At 30.9% G+C, this 18,531-nt stretch overlaps 1 protein-coding gene across 1 annotated transcript; it reads left to right on the top strand.

Moving 5' to 3' along the window:
* The first annotated feature begins 217 nt into the window (after positions 1-217).
* LOC148608290 (aspartate--tRNA ligase, mitochondrial-like) lies at positions 218-17,450 on the top strand. The gene is made up of 18 exons (XM_088544258.1): positions 218-450; positions 1,660-1,838; positions 2,680-2,775; positions 3,381-3,479; positions 3,952-4,075; positions 5,087-5,133; positions 6,898-6,969; positions 8,034-8,138; positions 8,774-8,947; positions 9,719-9,826; positions 10,957-11,019; positions 11,492-11,644; positions 12,314-12,368; positions 13,225-13,305; positions 15,183-15,262; positions 15,784-15,894; positions 16,349-16,424; positions 17,011-17,450. The coding sequence occupies exons 1-18, from the start codon at positions 267-269 to the stop codon at positions 17,166-17,168; spliced, it is 1,965 nt and encodes a 654-aa protein (XP_088400384.1). The 5' UTR covers positions 218-266; the 3' UTR covers positions 17,169-17,450.
* Positions 17,451-18,531: the final 1,081 nt, after the last annotated feature.

Raw genomic sequence — 18,531 nt, 5'->3', positions numbered from 1 at the left:
GTGTTGAGACCAGATTATTTATTTCCTACATAATCAGAGACAGACAATATATTTTCAAAATCTTTCACTCGTTTGTTTTTCTACTTAACTGTTATTTATAATTGAAATTCAAATTCGTTATCAGACTCGAATTAGGAAATGAACCAATCACTGGTTTGTGACGAGTGGAATCGGTGGTAAACTGGCTTTGTAATCCGATCATATTCTGCATATTTTGTTGTTTCAGTCCCCCGGTAGTTTTTTCACCCCTTCACCTTTCGTGAACGATGATTTCCAAACACTTTTTGCGACGAACAACAAGACAGGTGACTTCACTGACAAAACAATCAAGTCTGCAAAACGAAAGTATATCTTTAGTGTGTTCAAAGAGGGAACTTCTTAAAATTGCCACCGTTAGGAGCGTCCAAACATTTTCAAAAGACCTTTCGAAAATTTCGACTACGGAAAAGGGTATGATCATATCGTGTAAACAGTCTATTAAAGTTGTTCCTCAGGGAACAAATGTATTGTGCATTTCTGTAAAATTTATGTAAACATGATTTGGTTTTTCTTTTCTTTTCTTTTTTTTTACTTTTCATTTCTTTTTTCCCACTTAACACAGTATTTTTGAACATTTATGAATTAATAAGCATAATCAGGATAATGTGAGATTGTTCATATATAATAAATATTTAGAAATATGTGTGTAAAGATGTGAGCATATTACTACTAGCGTTTATATACGTTCTTCACCAGGGGCAGGGGAACCCATTATTGCTACTTTTTTATTTTAAGCAAAATGCTCTATTTTGATAGTAAATCAATGGAAATTTCTTCTCAAATGAATCTTACAAAAGCTATTAAGTTGCACAACCTCAAATTTTAATGAAAAAAAGAATAATTTAAGGATATAAACTTATCTTAAAATCACAAGACAAGCTCCTGGTGGCTTGTTGTCTCTTCGTCATATACGCCTATTCTTGTTATATCATTATTTTTCATTAATTGAACTACAAAATCTATTATGAAAACAAATTCTGATTCTATTAAGTAGTCAGGGTGATATATGTTGTATTGTTTCTAGCTAAAAAATTATAATCAAATTTGCATCAATTACAATTGTTGTGTAGTTCAGATTTTATTTGGAAGAAAAAAAGTAGTATTATAAGACCATAAAAAAGGGGGGTAGCGAAAATAAGAACCCAGCGAATATGATTCCCTGACCTCTAACTGTTTAACAGTTTAAAATCGAGTTGATATCTAGATGTCTGTGTGCAGTTTGGTCAAAGTTTATTTTTCAGTGTTGTGGGTTTGAAATATAAATATACATGTACATGTATATCACTAGAAATGGTATTCAATTCAAGTTTTTTTACCTAGTTATATAATGTAATTTTGGGAAGTTTACTAAAATGTACGCTTGTTCATAAACTGCCTCATAGTTCATGAAATATAAACTGCCTTAAAGTTATGTATATCTCATAAATAATGTAAATTAGTCAAAATAATCGGTTTACATGTAGAAAACAATTTAGTCATTTCAGAGCATATTGAAATTTGCCATATATATGGTTGGTATTTTTTGTATTTTATTTCACTTGTTCACTTCTTTTTGTGCAAGACCAGTCCCTATTTTTTAAATTTTCTTCAAATTTTACTAAAAGAATTGTATTTTGTCAGATTTTGATCCAGAGAGAGTAAGCTTTACTCAAAGGACACACTTGTGTGGTGAGTTAAGTTTGGACAGTGTTGGTGAAGAGGTAATCGTTTGTGGCTGGGTCCAGTACTGTAGATTTAAAGGCCTTTTTGTTATTATTAGAGACTTTTCTGGAATTTTACAGATTGTGCTTTCAGATGAGGTAAGTACATGTACATGTACAATGTATATGTAGATTAGACTTCTGTCAATATTACCCCCACTCAGTGAGTGGATGGTGTATTGGAATAACCTTGTCTGTCCAAATTTCTTGGGTCCCAAATTGGGAGTCCCAATTGGTAGATTAATTTCAAATTTGGTGTGTAGCTTCATACTGATGCGGTATGATACTTTGTAAGCCATTTTGGGTGCTGTTGAATATCAACTTTCTGTTTTGTGGATCTACACCACTACTCACTGCATGGAATGATAAAGAAAATTTCCGTGAAAGAAATCTTGGCTCACAATGGATGGATTGATATCAAATTGAGTGTGTAGCTTCATATATACAGGACATGAATTGTAAGTGATTTTAGTTGCTCTACAATATCAACTTCTGTTAGGAATGGGGATATTCCTAGCACAATTTAGTGTACAACTTCATGTTCATTTTTGATTCTCATGTAAATGTTACAAATTTTTGCAGTTTCTTTCTATGCAATGCACAATCTCCTCATCTTGCAATTTACAAGATAGATATAAATATCATACAATGTAAGTAGTCTGTACAAAGATTTCTTTTAATTATACATGTGCATTCGTAAAAAATGTACATATTTCTAAATGTGTCACTGAAAACATTGCTATGCTGACAATAAGGTTTTTAATGGAATGATTTTAATCAGAACGTACAAATGATGTACACTATTTTTTTAAGTCATTTTCACAGCTTGATGACAACAAATTTTTGTTAATAGAAATAAAATAACAGAGTTGGAACTTAGGCTATAGATGTATTAAAATTCTAATGCACCCATGAACCATTATTACCTTTTTTTTTGCAGACAGTCTCTAATTTTGATACAGATAGTTTGACCCTTGAGAGTGTGATACTAATCAAAGGTGTAGTAAGTCAAAGACCAGAGGGTCAGGAGAATTTGGTAAGTGGCAGAAATTACCAAACATATGTAGTATGAGAAAAAAAGTATTTTTGTCAAGAAAAAAGAACACGAAATTTGTACCAGTTCCTGTAAAAATCATTCTATTTTATACACTGAATCATCTCATCCCTTTTTGCACCTTTTTTTCACATGATGGAATATACTATTGATAAACATAAAGAGGGATAAATCTAAATTTTTCAGGAATACTGATTTTTATGTTTTTATTTTTTCCTATCAAGATCTATCAAGAGTATAGTGAAACAACATTTACACACCATATTTCCAGGAAATCTATAACATAGTTATTTGACAGAAAAGTAGTAGTAGTAGTGAGAGTATTTAAAATCTGTTACATGTAAAGCTGTCTTAAAGAATTTAAAATTACAAGTATAGTACACATGTAACTCTATTGTCTATGTCAAAAGCAGTTTGAACTAACATCTTAGAGCAGTTGAGATACCCAAGACGCCTATCCTCAATTTTTTGGAGGAATTTGCAGTCACTTTCAGATAAAATGAAGTTGTACATTTTACAATATCAGAGATAAATCCTTAATACTACATGTACATGTATATTGATTTTGTTATGGTTATATTCTGTAGAACATGAAGACTGGACAAGTTGAGGTTGTTGCTCAGACTCTTAAACTATTAAATTCCTGTAGAAATGGACTTCCTATTGATATAACAGATCACAACACAGTAAGTTCTTATGACACGCTAAAAACATTTTGGGGCAAATTTATTTCCTAGCAAAAATAATCAAGACCAGCTGAAGTTTTAAGTAGAAGCTCCAACTCCTGTAAAATTATAAAGATTTTTGTAAAGCATCTGTAGAAATGTTGGACACTTTTAGTTCTTGGAAAATCCAACCAAACAGTTCCCTAAAAGAATTAGGGCTAGATTGCAAAACTCTGGCTCTTACTGATTTGTCTTAGAAAACATTTATGTATGAAATTTTCCTTTATTAGGAATGTCTGTATAGTGCTGTCAATGACCTATATTATCCCTATTCGTGTATGACATATTGGTTTCATTATATGATAGAGGTTAGGTTTTAATGAAATAGAGAGAAATGCTGAAAGGGAAGGATGCTTATAAAACTCATAAAAAGGGCATGGCACTTTTGCTGGCTCGAAGTTATATCTTATTGAGGATTGTCTTTATTTCACAGAGTAAGGAACCATTAAGAATGAAGTACAGATATATTGACATCAGGAGTAAATATATGCAGAAAAATCTAAGAACACGGTCAGAGGTGATCATGAAGATGAGGGAGTTTCTCTGTAACAAACATGGTAACCAATCAATCCTTGGACATTGTTTGCATGGTGCTAATTTTCACTACATCTGTAGTCACTAAATATTGATGAAAAAATTCCTATGCCAATATTTCCTAGTTTGATTTGTTTAAGGCAATGACCTCTGACTGAAAACAAACAACACCAGGCCAAAATTAAAATTAAGTTTTCACTTCTTTGATCTGACAAGATTTTTATGCATCAAATGATCTTTGTGAAAAAATATTTTTCCTACCTACCTACTTGTACCTTAAGCCAGAAACTAGGGTTGGGAAAAGGTTAACAAACATTACTTTAAATGTAGCCTGACCCAAACTGCTTTGCCAGGCAAATAGTGGTTATATTACTCTGGAAAAATGTCCATGTTTTTAGTATTTAAATTGCAAAACTTGTGTTTTTGGAAATGAATTACAAAGAAAGGGTGTACTGTAACTTTACTTAAGGATAAGGAAGAAATAGTAGTAAGCAAAGCACAAAGGAGTAAATGAGGGGACAATACAACACCCAGAACACTCAAATTATAATACATCAAGAATAAAACTTACAAAATGAAGGAGCCAAAAGAACACAAAGAAAAATGTTAAACATGCCCCACTAGAAGTCAGGAATGAGCTTTGGTGCTCTAGAAAGGTATAGTTGTAACTGAAAATTGGATAAATTACAGAAGAGTATAAAATTCCTAATCCTTCTAATCGAATTTATTTTTCTCCCATTACATTATCTGTAATAAAGGTTTAGATTTGTTTGTTTTGGTGAAGGATATGTATGTCACATCCTTAGTTTTTAAAATTCTGGTACATATACAAATATTACATGAAGTTTTAGTAAGACTTTGAAAACCTTAGCTTCCAATGATTTCAATTTGAAAAAAAAATAGACGTTGTGATTTGAAATTATTAAAATTAAAAGTACCAAATGCAAGTAAAACTTAACATAGAACTATTTTACTCTCTTTTGTTCCCAATTTTTGCTATTTTTAATTAAATTTGTATTTATATTTTTCATTAGGATTTGTAGATGTAGAGACTCCAACTCTATTTAGGAGAACTCCTGGGGTAAGTTGTGTATTGAATTTTGGTAGATACATTCAGAATTTGCCATCAAACAGGATGAACAGTGCAGTGCTTCTTCTTTTGTTTTTATCTTTTATACTAAGGTCTCACTGAATCACGGTTGTTAATTGTCTTCTAGACTGAAGAAAAACAGGCCTCTGGAAATTGAATTTATTTTCTGTCTGAAGTTAATACAAAATCTAATCTTTCAATGAATTAAACTTATTTTCCTGACCTATCATCTTCAACACTAAATAATTGCTTGCAAAGAGGTGAGGTAAATTTATGAGCTAAAAAAATGTTAAAATTGTATCACTGTATTGAAAAAAAATTTTTATAGGGATGCAATTCAACAACTTTTCAATTTATCATTATGAATTTTTTAATCCTGATTTCTTTTTCATTCAATTTGAAAGCTATATTCCGAACATGGCCTTGGGAAAAAAATTGAAAATGGCAGAAAATCACATAAAAATTTCAAGTTTGTTTATAATTTTCCTGTCCTTAAGTAAACTTGATAGATATGTAGTTTGAAGTTTTCATTTGGCCCCTTATTCAAACAAACAAATACCTAAATGTGCATTTTTCCATGTTCTTGATCTAGCAATACAGTGGTACCCTCGATACAGTGAGAACAAAGTATAAGTAAATCTAAACAGGTAGAAGACATACCACCAGTCACATGAACTTCACATATATATCAAAGTTTTGAATGAGTAACATGTATAAGAAGTTTTGAGATTTAAGATGGTGTCCTTACAAATACTGGGCAGCGGCTGGCACATAACAAATTTTGTTTATTTAAAAAAAAATTCATCTATTTCTTACTTCAAATGCATCATTTTTTTCTCAAAATTGAAAATTGGTTTTTGATTAACTGCAATGACATAGAAAGCATTGGAATTCACTGAAAAAGAGATAACTCATGTTTTTTTGCAAAATTCAGAATGACTGATATATTTATTTGGTCTTTGAAGAAATAACTTCAATCGTGGTGCACACTTAATAACTTATGTAGCAGGTTGTTTTCAAGTGTGCACCGCGGGCATTGAGGTAATTTCAAATAGACTGAAAAAATATCTGAGTTATTCCATATAATTTAATTTTAGCATCAAAATTCAATGAGTAAATTATCGAAAAGGGTTGATAAATAAATTTGGTCTATGAGATGATGGACAAAATCTTTTAATCCAATCAGAATGCTTGTGACTTCTAAAATTTTAATTATTTTGTTAGGGAACTTTTTTTTTCAGAACCATCCGTTGTGGATTAAAAAATCTTTGATGAACATACCTTTTGTATGATATGAACGTTGCGTTAGAACCAAAATTTCAGTGGAAAAAAATATTGCCGTGCCACCCGTATCATACGATTTGCCTGATTTTCATTTGGACAGCCTCATAATACTTTCAAAATGCTCATACAAAATTATTTATTTATTGAAATCTTTATATTAATACATGTATTACCTGGATATTCCATACTGTTTAAAGTATCATATGTGGTACATATGTTCTTTAAATTGTTTTTTTTAAATTTAATGTACAGTGATGGTACAATGTATAGTGATTTAGGAAACTTAGCATGGAGTATGTAAAAAAAAGTCTGTTAACGAGCAGTAATCTAGATTCTATCGATACCAACTTCGTTTCATGATTGTGAATCTTTGTTAAAAAATAACTAATTAAACTGATATAGTTATTTCCATAGCTTTTAAGACCAGTTTTGAAGACAATTGTACTCTAGTGTACATGTATATATATTCAGGGAGCTAAAGAATTTGTAGTGCCAACCCAACACAAGGGAAAATTTTACACACTACCACAAAGTCCTCAACAGGTAATTAATTATGTTTAAGTATCAAATATCTTATAAGTATACGGAAACAATAGAACCTCATTGGAAATTACGGAACAGGAAAAGAGCTTAGTTCATTTTATTGTATTTTCTTACCACTGTTCCTTGTTAGAGATGGTTGGGCTCTCACAAACATGTTTAACCCCACCACATACTTTATGTGTCTATCCCAAAACAGGAACCTGTAGTCCAATGGTTGTCATTGTTTTTTTATGTTCATTGTTATTCGTTTAATTTTTTGTATAGATTAGCTTGATTTTTGTCTTTTGTGAATGGTCTCACATCATTTATTTTGGGACCTTTTACAGCTTGCTTTATGATATGAGTTATGCCGATCATTGAAGACCGTGTGATGACTTGTAGAAGTTTGATTGTTTGTTTCTTGGTACTTGGTGGATGACTGTCTCATTGGGAATCATACCACATCTCCTATTTTTATATTTAGATTCGTGGATAAAACTGCTCATTGCATTCGTTATAATGTATGATTGAGATATGGGACAATGGCGAATCAAGGCCCTGCACTTGCCTTCAAGTTTTGAAGTGTGATAGTGCATGCCCTGTTCTTTAATTCATGTATCCATTTCTATGTAAAACTGATCTTGATATTTTGAGTTGATTTGCAATGAAGTTGAACTCTGCCATTGGTTTGGTTATGGTAGGCTGGTGGGCATGCGTCAACAACGATAACTGGAAAAGTTTATATCTGATTCATACAAAATTTGGGATATTGTTACATACCAGTTAAGGGAGATTCCTATTGATTTTATGAGGAATTTCGTTTAAGGTAAGGTAAAAATTAATTGTTTTTGCTGTAAAATTTAGGTTTCCAGATGATAACTCAAAAAGCTTATGTTTGATTCAAACCAAACTTAGGGATATTGTTATATACTAGATAAGTAAGAACCCTATTGATTTAAAATGTCTTAAATATTTTGTTCTCAAAAATGGGGATGCAACTCTGCTTGTGCACCCAGGTGCATTTCAATTTTTTTTATTTGTATATTTTTTGTAGTCATAACAGCAGTTTTTCCATTTGATTTTAGTTTAAGCAGTTGTTAATGGTAGGAGGCATGGACAGGTACTTTCAGATAGCCAGATGTTATAGAGATGAGCATACTAGACCAGACAGGCAACCAGAATTTACACAGGTAGGAATTCAAGATCTGCTGTCCTTTTCTCAAAAATATTAGTTGTAATTTATGATAGATCAAAGTATTGTGATGTTAAAACTTACAACTAATTTTAAACTAAAGATTTCTTTCTGAAATCTACCACTGAAGCTTAAAGTGCACATTCAAAATCAAAGTACAGATTTTATACCAAGAAATAGTACTACAGTTGAAAATAATGCAACATAATTGGTGACATCAATTGTCTAGGAAAAACTTTTTTAGAATATGTTAATTAGTCTGTCTGTATTTCCGTAGTAAAATAATAACCAGAACTCTGCAAAGATTTGTTTTGAGAAGAATAATAAAAAATGAAAAAAATAGAAACCAGTTTTATAGTAAAAATGATGATTTAAAACTGGACTTCATAAACTTAAAAACTATAGAACCTTTTTACAGGTAATATTATGTGATAGATCAACCTACTGCATACAAAGAATTTCAGTTTGAAGCTAGAAACTTTAAAATGTTGTGGTGATGAGACACCAACAAGGTTAATAGTCTGGCCTTGAGCTGACATTTCTTATCCGGATGCCCTCATTCTCTTTGACATATTCACCATATCTCGAAATATTTCATTTTTTCCCTTGTTGAATTGTTTTTATTTATTGTAGGTTGACATAGAAATGTCCTTCACTACACAGCAGGAAATCCAGGACCTAATAGAACAATTACTACAGTATAGCTGGACTGAAGGGGAAATAACTCTGCCATTTCCTGAAATGTCATATAAAGATGCTATGGAAAATTATGGGACAGATAAACCTGATACAAGATATGATATGAAAGTGAGATTTTAAATTAACTTGTAGATAAATTCAAGTGCCTTATTGTTATGGGAGAGTCAGATTTTACACACAAAGTAATACCATCATCACACAGAATTGAACCCTAGAACACTAGGTAACATGCTAGTTATATATTGATTCGACTCTAAAATATTAATTCTTTAGTCTATAGCTGGCTATATAATCTACTACCTACTATAATGCAGGTAGGCTATCCTGCCACACTTTTAAATAGCACTCCACATAAGAATCATGCAAAATGTGATTCATGGTTGGAAAGCCTACATATTTTTATTTTTGATATTTTGTTTAAAATGTCATAGTAAACAGAAAGTAACATGCAGTTTTTCATACAGCCCATGTTCATAGGAGATAAAAATTATATAGAAGGCATTGTAGATTTCAAAATTAAGGGAGATAACTCTGTAAACGACACTTAAATACAATATAATCTATTGGTTTTTCAGTGTTGATTATCTTCTAAGAGCAGGCAGATATGAATGAATAATTACACATTTCACAATATAGACCCATAAGACAACTTAATTACAAAAAAAAATATGCAGCCTTTTTTGGGGTGTATCACATTTTTCAGAATTTGCATGATTCTTACAAAGACAGCTACTTAAATGCATAAACAAAGGTGAAGAATCATAATCAATCATATTGTCCTGAACTGAGATGTGATCATGGACATTTTTAGGCTGATGATCTGTCTATTTATTAGGAGAAATAATGTTTATCACTATAGTAAATTTGTATATATTTCAGTTGGTCAATTTGAATAAGGCTTTATCATCCAGTGGAATTAAATCCTTTGAATCTACACTACAGACAGATACAGGTCATGTTGTTGGGATACGAATTCCACAAGGAAGTGTAAGTACTTAGTAAAGGAATTCAAATTCTTCCATAAAGAGACTATAAGTCAAGATGAACAATGGAAGACATAAATTATTTCACATGTTCCACTGTACTTCACTTGTGCAAAAGACAAAATGTTCCCCTTCCCAGTATTGTTAAAGTATCTTGAATTGTGGAAACAATTTTTCTGGCTTAGCAAGATTTTATTTGTACATTGATTTTAGTTTAGTAGATCTATTTCTTTCATTGTTTATTAAGCATCAATAGATTGATTAATCAAAGGAACCAAGATTATAGCGTTAATCAAAAGAATGTAATCCAGGGACAAAGACCAGACATGGAAAACAGACATACACAACAAAGAACATAAAGTAACTAAAATCATACATACAAAGTAACAAAAGCAAATGAGCAACTCGTACTCCACTAAAAACTGGGAGCATGGACCAGGTGCACCGGTAGGGTAAGAATATTATACGTTTTGTGATTGACAGTGTCAAGTTAACATTGATGATTGGTTACCAAGTAAACAAAAGGGAAGTAACACAACTTTTTTTGAAAAGTTGAAGTTACTTTTTAGCCAAATACTGTGAAAGTACTTTTATTTGTGGATACCAATATTCATGGTTTAGGGAAGAAACACAAGTTTGTGGATTCTTGAATTCTTGGGTTTGAGGTTTTCAGTATACACAACAATGGAAATCTCCTTTTCGTTGAGAAATTTTGGCTTACCCACGAAAAACCAACAAAAATTGGTTCACCACGAACAACAGTACTTTCACAGTTAGCTTTGCTAGAAATAAAGTTCATTTACAGAACAGTATCTTTGTCTGCTTGATTTTACTCAATGCATACAAAGTTTGGAGTGAGGAAATCACCCTGACTATCTTGTTAGTTCAGCTCCTTCTAAACTATTTAATGTATTTTGATGAAATTATAGATCAAGGTTAGGCATCATATGTAGGTGCACATGATTGACAATTATTGTGTGATGCCGTTAAAGAGAGATCGTCTAACGTAAGGATTTAATATAATTTAAGTTCACTTGAATCATGAGATTTTTATCCATTTTGTTAGCTTGTTCACATTATCTTTAGAAGCTCTGAAGACTTGGTCACAATGCGTTGATTTTTTTCTAATTTCAGAATTACTTATCAAATAAAGAATTGAATGAAATAGTAAGGAACCAAGATATTTCAAAAAATTGTGTAAGTAATTACCATAATTGGTGATTAAAAGAAGCGGTGAGATAAGCTGTATTGCAGAGACCTTTTATGTTTGTTCAGCATTATGTACATCCATAATTTTGGAGATATTTACATACAAAACTCTTTGTTATGGTGACAATAGTTGATAAATACTTGCATTACTAATATTTCATCCTTATTGAAGTAAGAGTGTTCCCAAAATACCAAAAATACAAGGCTTTCAAATCATATACCATACACTTAATACCAAATGTGTGTCTCCTTGTCAACCTATTGATCCTGCAGGAAGTGACACACACACATATGAATATATATATATTTTTAGGGGATGTATCGTTAAGCATGATTTACAGTTATGAAATGCAACCATGAACATATTTAAACAGGATTCAGGTTGACTAATGTCTTGATTAAGATGTAATTTATATATAGTTCATACAAATAATGCAGTTGTTCACTTTGAATGTTGCAGGAACTCAGTGCTGTAAAAATCAATGAGAAAAATGAATGGAAGTGCCCATTCCAGAAATATTTGAAGGAAGAAACAAAGCGACATGTTACATCAGATCTAAATATAGAACCTAGTGATATTCTAATAATAGCAAATGGTGAACATTACTATCCAGTAAGTTTATTGCACTAATTTATTTTTTTTCTTCTGATGTGTAAAGATTGTTTTTTATCTATTGATATATTTTTATTTGTCGTGTAACAATAGATGAGGTGATTTCAGTGTGTTATGCTAAAATATTTCCACTCTATTATCCTTTCCTTCATATTATTAAGTGCCAAGTTTTGCAGTCTGTAATGCATAACGTTTCATCTTAATTTGTTTCATGTGAAGCTTATGAGTGTATTGGGTCAATCAAAAGTGTTTTGATGTCTTTTGGTAGAAAGTCCAAGAGTGAAAGTACAGAATTTATTTCACATGTGAATAATTAAAATTTACTACACAGCGAACATTTGATAACTCTGGATCTATGATAAAATTAAAAGTATGTAACACTTGATATTCAGTAGTGTGAAACTTGCTTTCAAATACTATCGAAAGTACTTTAATTCATGGGTACCAATTTTCGTGGATTCGGTAAGAAATACAAATTCGTGGATTCTTGAATTTGTGGTTTTGAGGTTTTCAGTATACATATCAAAGGAAATCTCATTTTTGTTGGGAACCAAATTTCGTGGTTTGACCTACCCACATAAACCATGAAAATTGGTAACACACAAACAATAGTACTTTCACAGTATATACATAATACCATCAGGAGATATTTTCCCTTTCTGCTTTCAGCATACATGTTTAGGAAGAGTACGAACTATAGTAGCTAAAATCTTACAATCTAAAGGTAAGACTACGCCTAGTACATTGTGCTTTAAAAGTACTTTACTGGGAAATATAAATACTTGTACATGTATGTTATCAATCCGGTCCTCTTGTTGGTGTTAAACTAATGTGAGTACATGTATCCAGCATATAGACTCTTTCCTACTCATGTCTAGATTCAGGGAGTTTCCAAATTTGGAACATCAAGAATGACTTATGCATTTTTCTTAAGTACCACTCTGTGTAAAAATGGGTGGCACATCATAATTCTCAATTTGGTCTTTTTTGCCTCAAGTATATTATTTTCATCTAGATATCAACTGAAAAAAACTATTAAAAGTTATTCTGAAGCATCTGTGACATAGATATTTTTGGACTGCTGTAGGAAAATTTTCCCACCAATTTTCCATTGTGCATTTGAACTAAATTTTACCTATCAATTTCTTAAAAAGGCAAATTTTGTAAACATTAAGATGGTTATTCCTGAAGGTTATCAGGTATAAATACTTGGTTAATGCAATAAAATCTCCTTCATGTGCCACACCATATACACATTTTGCCTGTTTCTGAGATGGAGAAGTACTTATATTCTAATTTTATATTCAAATCCACTAAAGGTACCATTGTTTCATGTTATAAAAGAAGGTCAACTGTATACTGATATTACAGTCACATATCATATACTTTGGCTCTAAGGTCGAGACCTTTTTATACACACACATTGTTACATCATGATATCCTTGTATGTAATCAAAGTGTATTAAAATATTTATAGGTTGGCATGCTTTATCATTAAAACTTACAAAGAAACATTTTAAAACAATATCATGGAATTGTATATCTGTCGATATTATGATACTTTTGTTTTTTTTTTGTAGGTGTTCAGATAAAGAATGAAGACAAGTATAACTTTTTATGGGTAACAGATTTTCCATTGTTTTTACCAAAAGAAGAGGGAGGTAAGATGGCTGTGACACTTTGTGAATGAAACAGCTTCTCACTACACTCAGTGTCACTTACATAATATAATGTTCAAATTTAAATAAAAAAAAATTCTGCAGCTTTATAGGTACCTACCATTTTTTAAATTGTGTTGAATGACTTGCACAATTGTGTAACAAAAGTGTGAATCTCTACAATTTGAATTGTTGAAATCAAATGACATTTAAATCAAGCATCACAATGTTTACATCGTCAAATCGTCTGTGATTCAGTTACCATAGCATCTTTGTTAATTTTATGTTAAAAATTCATATGAGGGTTATTGTTCCTACCAATTATTTATTTATTTTCAAATTTGTGAGAAATTACATTTTTGTCAACACAAAAATTGAGAAATCCAATGATCAGTTTTTGTCAATGATTTGTGTTTAGCAACCCACATGGTGGAATTACAATTGGATTTTTCATAAAGAATTGTAAAATTCCTTTTAATCAAACATATGAACCATAAGTACTGTTGTTTAATAAAATGGCTGAGAAAAAATATGTTTAAAACGATTATGTGCTTGAACTTATGTTGAGTATAGTGGAGTTGATATTTGTTCTAAATTAACCTTGGTAAGGGTTATGACTATGTACTACTTTTCTTCCATTGCTTTGAATATTAGACTGACAATTTTAAAATTTGTTTATCTTCATTTGTCTGTGTACATAGTATATTTAAAGCTGCTTTAGCTGTCATTTTCGTAAATTTTTGTTTCTGTTGAAATATACCTTAACTTTGAATTATTTCTACTAAATTGTACTTTTCCTGTATAATTTCAATTGATATCCACAAATAAAATGCATTAAATACATGAAATAGGTATCAATACATTTATTGTTTTGCAAGACAAGAAGTCAACCTAGATGAAATTGGTATTCATGTAACTTTTGGTGACTTAAATTGGTGCATGTGCTGTAAAGGTCAATTCTTAAAAAAAATCTGATTGTAAAGCGAAAGTGGTTAATCAATGGCAAGGAAGACCTGTTTCTTTGACGGACTCAAGCCATAAAAAAAAGTTTGAATATAACGCAAGGTATTCGTTTGTAATTTATGTATAGTAATATAATATGGCACAAAGGTAGTCAGTAATTTTCATTATTTATTTGAAAACTACCGGGGTAATCTAGAAATAGATGAAATGAAAACAAGACATGTTTAGCCTGTGTATGTTATTGCTACTTTTAATCAAGGTGAAAGTATTTTTAACCCCTGTGATTGTCCTTTTGGCTGTATTCGGAAATAATGGCGAAAAATTACTAGATTGGAGCTATCGATCTTCTTTGATTAAAAAAACTGTTTTCACAATATTCTGTAGGTTTTATTGACATATATTGCTTCAATTGCATTACTATAAACTGATATTATGGAATCAGCAAAATTCAGTAGAATAAAAACTGAACGAATTTGGCAGCTAAAGCAGCTTTAAATAAAAAAAGATATAATACAGAAACTTTTAACTTAATTAAAAGTCTGAACTATGACATTTTCTGTCTGTACTTTTGATTTGTTGGATTAATTTTTTATAAAGTTCTATTACTGGTTTTGAAATGTGGTTTTTGACTTATTCAAAAAAAGATACTATGAATTTAGAGAGTTCAGTGACTGAAATCACATAAAAGCTTCTTTAAATCTAACTACTTTAGATAAAGTATTGTAAATAGTGTATTATATATTATGTTATCTTATGTTTAACTAAAAAGCCACTTGCCACATTGATACAGCATTACTTATTAAAGCAGCTTTTTTTTTGACAAAATTTCCCAAGGAATTAAATGACCTGGTAATATTAGCAATTTCTTATATATGAATGAAGTGTCATAATGTATGATGCTTGGTTTACATTTGTAGAAGGTTTAGAATCAGCCCATCATCCATTCACAGCACCTCACCCTCAGGATGAACACCTCATCAAGACACATCCAGAACAGGTATTGATCCCAATGTTTTAGTATTATAAACAATGTTCTTCTACACGTTTGTAACTTTTAAAATTTACGTTTTGCATTTCATTTCCAATCCCAATACAAAAGAAAATTAATAAATATTATATCATAATTTATAGTACTTAGTTAATTAATGTAAATAGGACAATGAAACAAATGTTTCCATAAAATATATGAACCTATCAACAGTCATAATAAAAAAGCAAGTGCTCACCAGTTAAAAAATTTGGTTTGAGGGATAGATGACTAATCTGTAACTGATTGATAATTGTTGACCACAATACTTAGGTACTTCATACCAATTTTTAAAATTATGGCTTGTAATAACTACCTTGTCCACTTCTCTGAAAACGAATACCCAAAAAGATAGATGTGAGCTATTGAAAGTTTTTTTTTTCCAATTGCAATGTAGTAGTCTATAATTGGAAAACCATGTTCAAGCTAAACTGCACCTGTGAATATAGAAATATAATCCCTGTAGGAAGTGAATGTCTTCTTATTTATAGGTGAGAAGCCAACACTATGATTTGGTACTGAATGGTTATGAGATAGGAGGTGGTTCTATACGTATCCATAATGAGGAATTACAGAGATATGTACTAACAGATATATTAAAGGTATGGTATATTGTACTGAATATTGGACCTTTGTAAGTTTTTAACTGCTGACTGGTCAGAAAATATGGAGTGTAAACAATCTCTAAAATATGAGGAATTCATAATTGACACCTTTTTATATTCAAACTCAATACAGGTGTATACTGATTTATACATTTAGTATCGAACATGACAAATTATATTTAAATATGTTACGAAGGAAAATGACACAATAAAATAAAAGACCATGCTAAAAATAAATACGACGAAAAAACATGATTAAAAAAGTCTTATTAATTTATTGTTACAATATTTACCGCACATTTCAATCTTAATTTAATTTTCTTCTTTTATGAATGGAAAGACAGAATGAGTGAAAGAAATATACCAACAAATTTTAACTACTTGAAAGTACATGTTTAATATCAAATACCTTCCTAAACCTGTGCTTTCACTTATAAATGTAATTTCATAGGAAAAGACAGAGGATTTAGAACATTTACTAGAAGCATTGAGTTATGGATGCCCACCACATGGAGGTATAGCCTTAGGTATGTATGAAAAATAAATGTATGAATTCCTGCAAGGATTAACTAAAATACTGTATGGAAAGGAAAATGAAATGAAAAAAATTGCTTTAAACTAATTTGTTGTTGTTCTTGATGAGAAATATTTTTAAATAATTTATAATCAATAACTTTCAATTTATTGTTCTGTTAATTTTCTGAAAAGGTAAAAACCATAGGGGAATGGTGTGTTTTGGAGCATATTTATGAAAATGCCATTAATTTCTAAATAAACTTTCCCACCTGAACTTTGAATCTACTTGCAGATAACTGTGAACAATCCAATTAAAATTCACCAGAAAAAAATCACATTCTTGATTGCCATTGTTTTCCAATATTGAACAGATAATGAAAGCCATGTTTTTAATGAGTATAAAATTCAGGCAAACCAATCAAACACTCTACCTTTTATGTCAGTATCAGTACTACATTTAATATGATTTATTATTTTTATGTTAATATGTCATAGCTATATACAATGTATTTTAATTTTCAGGTCTAGACAGATTACTAGCTGTGATATGTACAGTTCTGAGTATCAGAGGTATAATTGCTTTGTATTAATTTTCAGGTTTAGACCGATTATTAGCTGTGATTTGTAAAGCTCCTAGTATTAGAGATGTTATAGCCTTCCCTAAAGGCAGTGATGGACAGGATCTTATGAGTAACTCTCCTGCTACCTTACCAGATAGTGATCTTAATGATTATCATATACAAATGAAATCTTAAGCTGTTGTTCTTCAATACTGATTTGATTTTTTAAACCAAATTGTGATATATAAAGTTTAGCAACTGTGAATTTTCAATAAAGGTTCATGGAAATGTCTCAAACTAAAGCAGTTAGCAAGAGATTCGCCATCACAAATTTAATGCACAAAAAAATTTTGGAACAGGAATACAATACTGTGGTTTCATTTAAACGTGGGTATCAATTTTTGTGCTTATAGGAAAAGTGGCCTTTCGTTGGATACTTGAATTCATGGTTCTTAGGCAAGAAATTTTTTTTTTAAATCAACACATTTCTCCCACTGAAGCAATGCTACTTTTTAATCCAAATTTTGTAAGCATTGAAAGCATTTAAACTGTTGAAAGCTGTTTTGATGATAAAGGTTTTCTCACAATTGCATTGAAATACATTAGTGCCTTGATGCATAAGTTATTTTAATTATGAATATAATTTGTATCATACATATGTCAGGGAATTAAGACTCCCATTTTCATTTTTCAGATTAAAAGTTAAAGTTCTAGTAAGTCTAAATTCTTGTGAATAAAAACTTGAGGTGCCATGGCTAGTTATATAATAAACAGAAATAGGTAAAAACCCCAGGTTTATCAAACTTTACTGTCACCACAACCACTATTGGTGGAAAGATGAGAAAAGCCCTTACAATTTATATTTTGTTCAATGACATGACGTAACTCAGGTAGCCCCAAGGCCATAAAGAGATTATATACAATTGATATTCTGTTTATTTCAATAATTAAGTGTGACGGGATGTGGACCACTCGTTATCGCTTCTTCCCCGATGTTCTTCCCCTGAAATTCATTCAGGGGAATTATTGCTCATTGGAATCTTAATTTCTTGGTTCAACGAAAACCACTAAAATAAGTACCCAGAGGATAAAAATGAAACCAAAATAATATGACCAAAAAATTTGTCTATTTGTCTAGGACAACATTTAAAAGAAAAAAATAAGAACTTCATTAATATATATCATCAAAATAATGTTGAGGCTTCAAACTAAGATGACAATTCAGTGACATCAGTTTCCAAGTTCACGGCCTAAACCTTAAGACAGGAAACGGACACGAAAATGTCTAATAACAGAAACCATGCAGACTTTTTGTATCACGCTAGAATTCTAACAAATGGTCTTCTGGAACAGGGTTATGTTGCTATAAGATTGAAGTCATCACTACACAAGTTTTACGGTCGTCATCATGAACATCGCTATGGTGTATCCATCTGCGCCATTAATACTGATTTATTCAACATGTCATAGTTTTCCTTTCCTCTTTCATCTACCCCGGACTACCCCGGACTTGACTTTTTTATGAGCAACTCGGCAGATGTTTCTAGAAAAGCAGAGA

The sequence above is a fragment of the Perna viridis genome, chromosome 9 (assembly GCF_037379345.1).
Source record: "Perna viridis isolate PV_CMFRI_1.1 ecotype Kerala chromosome 9, ASM3737934v1, whole genome shotgun sequence".
Lineage (NCBI taxonomy): Eukaryota > Metazoa > Mollusca > Bivalvia > Mytilida > Mytilidae > Perna > Perna viridis.
The sequence above is the reverse complement of the archived record's forward strand: the minus strand, read 5'-3'. Positions and strand labels throughout refer to the sequence as shown.

Excerpts from the sequence above, each read along its gene's own strand:
- LOC148608290 (XM_088544258.1), top strand. The coding sequence starts at position 267 with ATGATTTCCAAACACTTTTTGCGACGAACAACAAGACAGGTGACTTCA. Across the intron at positions 11,020-11,491 it reads AAGATATTTCAAAAAATTGT|GAACTCAGTGCTGTAAAAAT; the intron begins GTAAGTAATTAC and ends TGAATGTTGCAG. Across the intron at positions 16,425-17,010 it reads ACATGGAGGTATAGCCTTAG|GTTTAGACCGATTATTAGCT; the intron begins GTATGTATGAAA and ends ATTAATTTTCAG.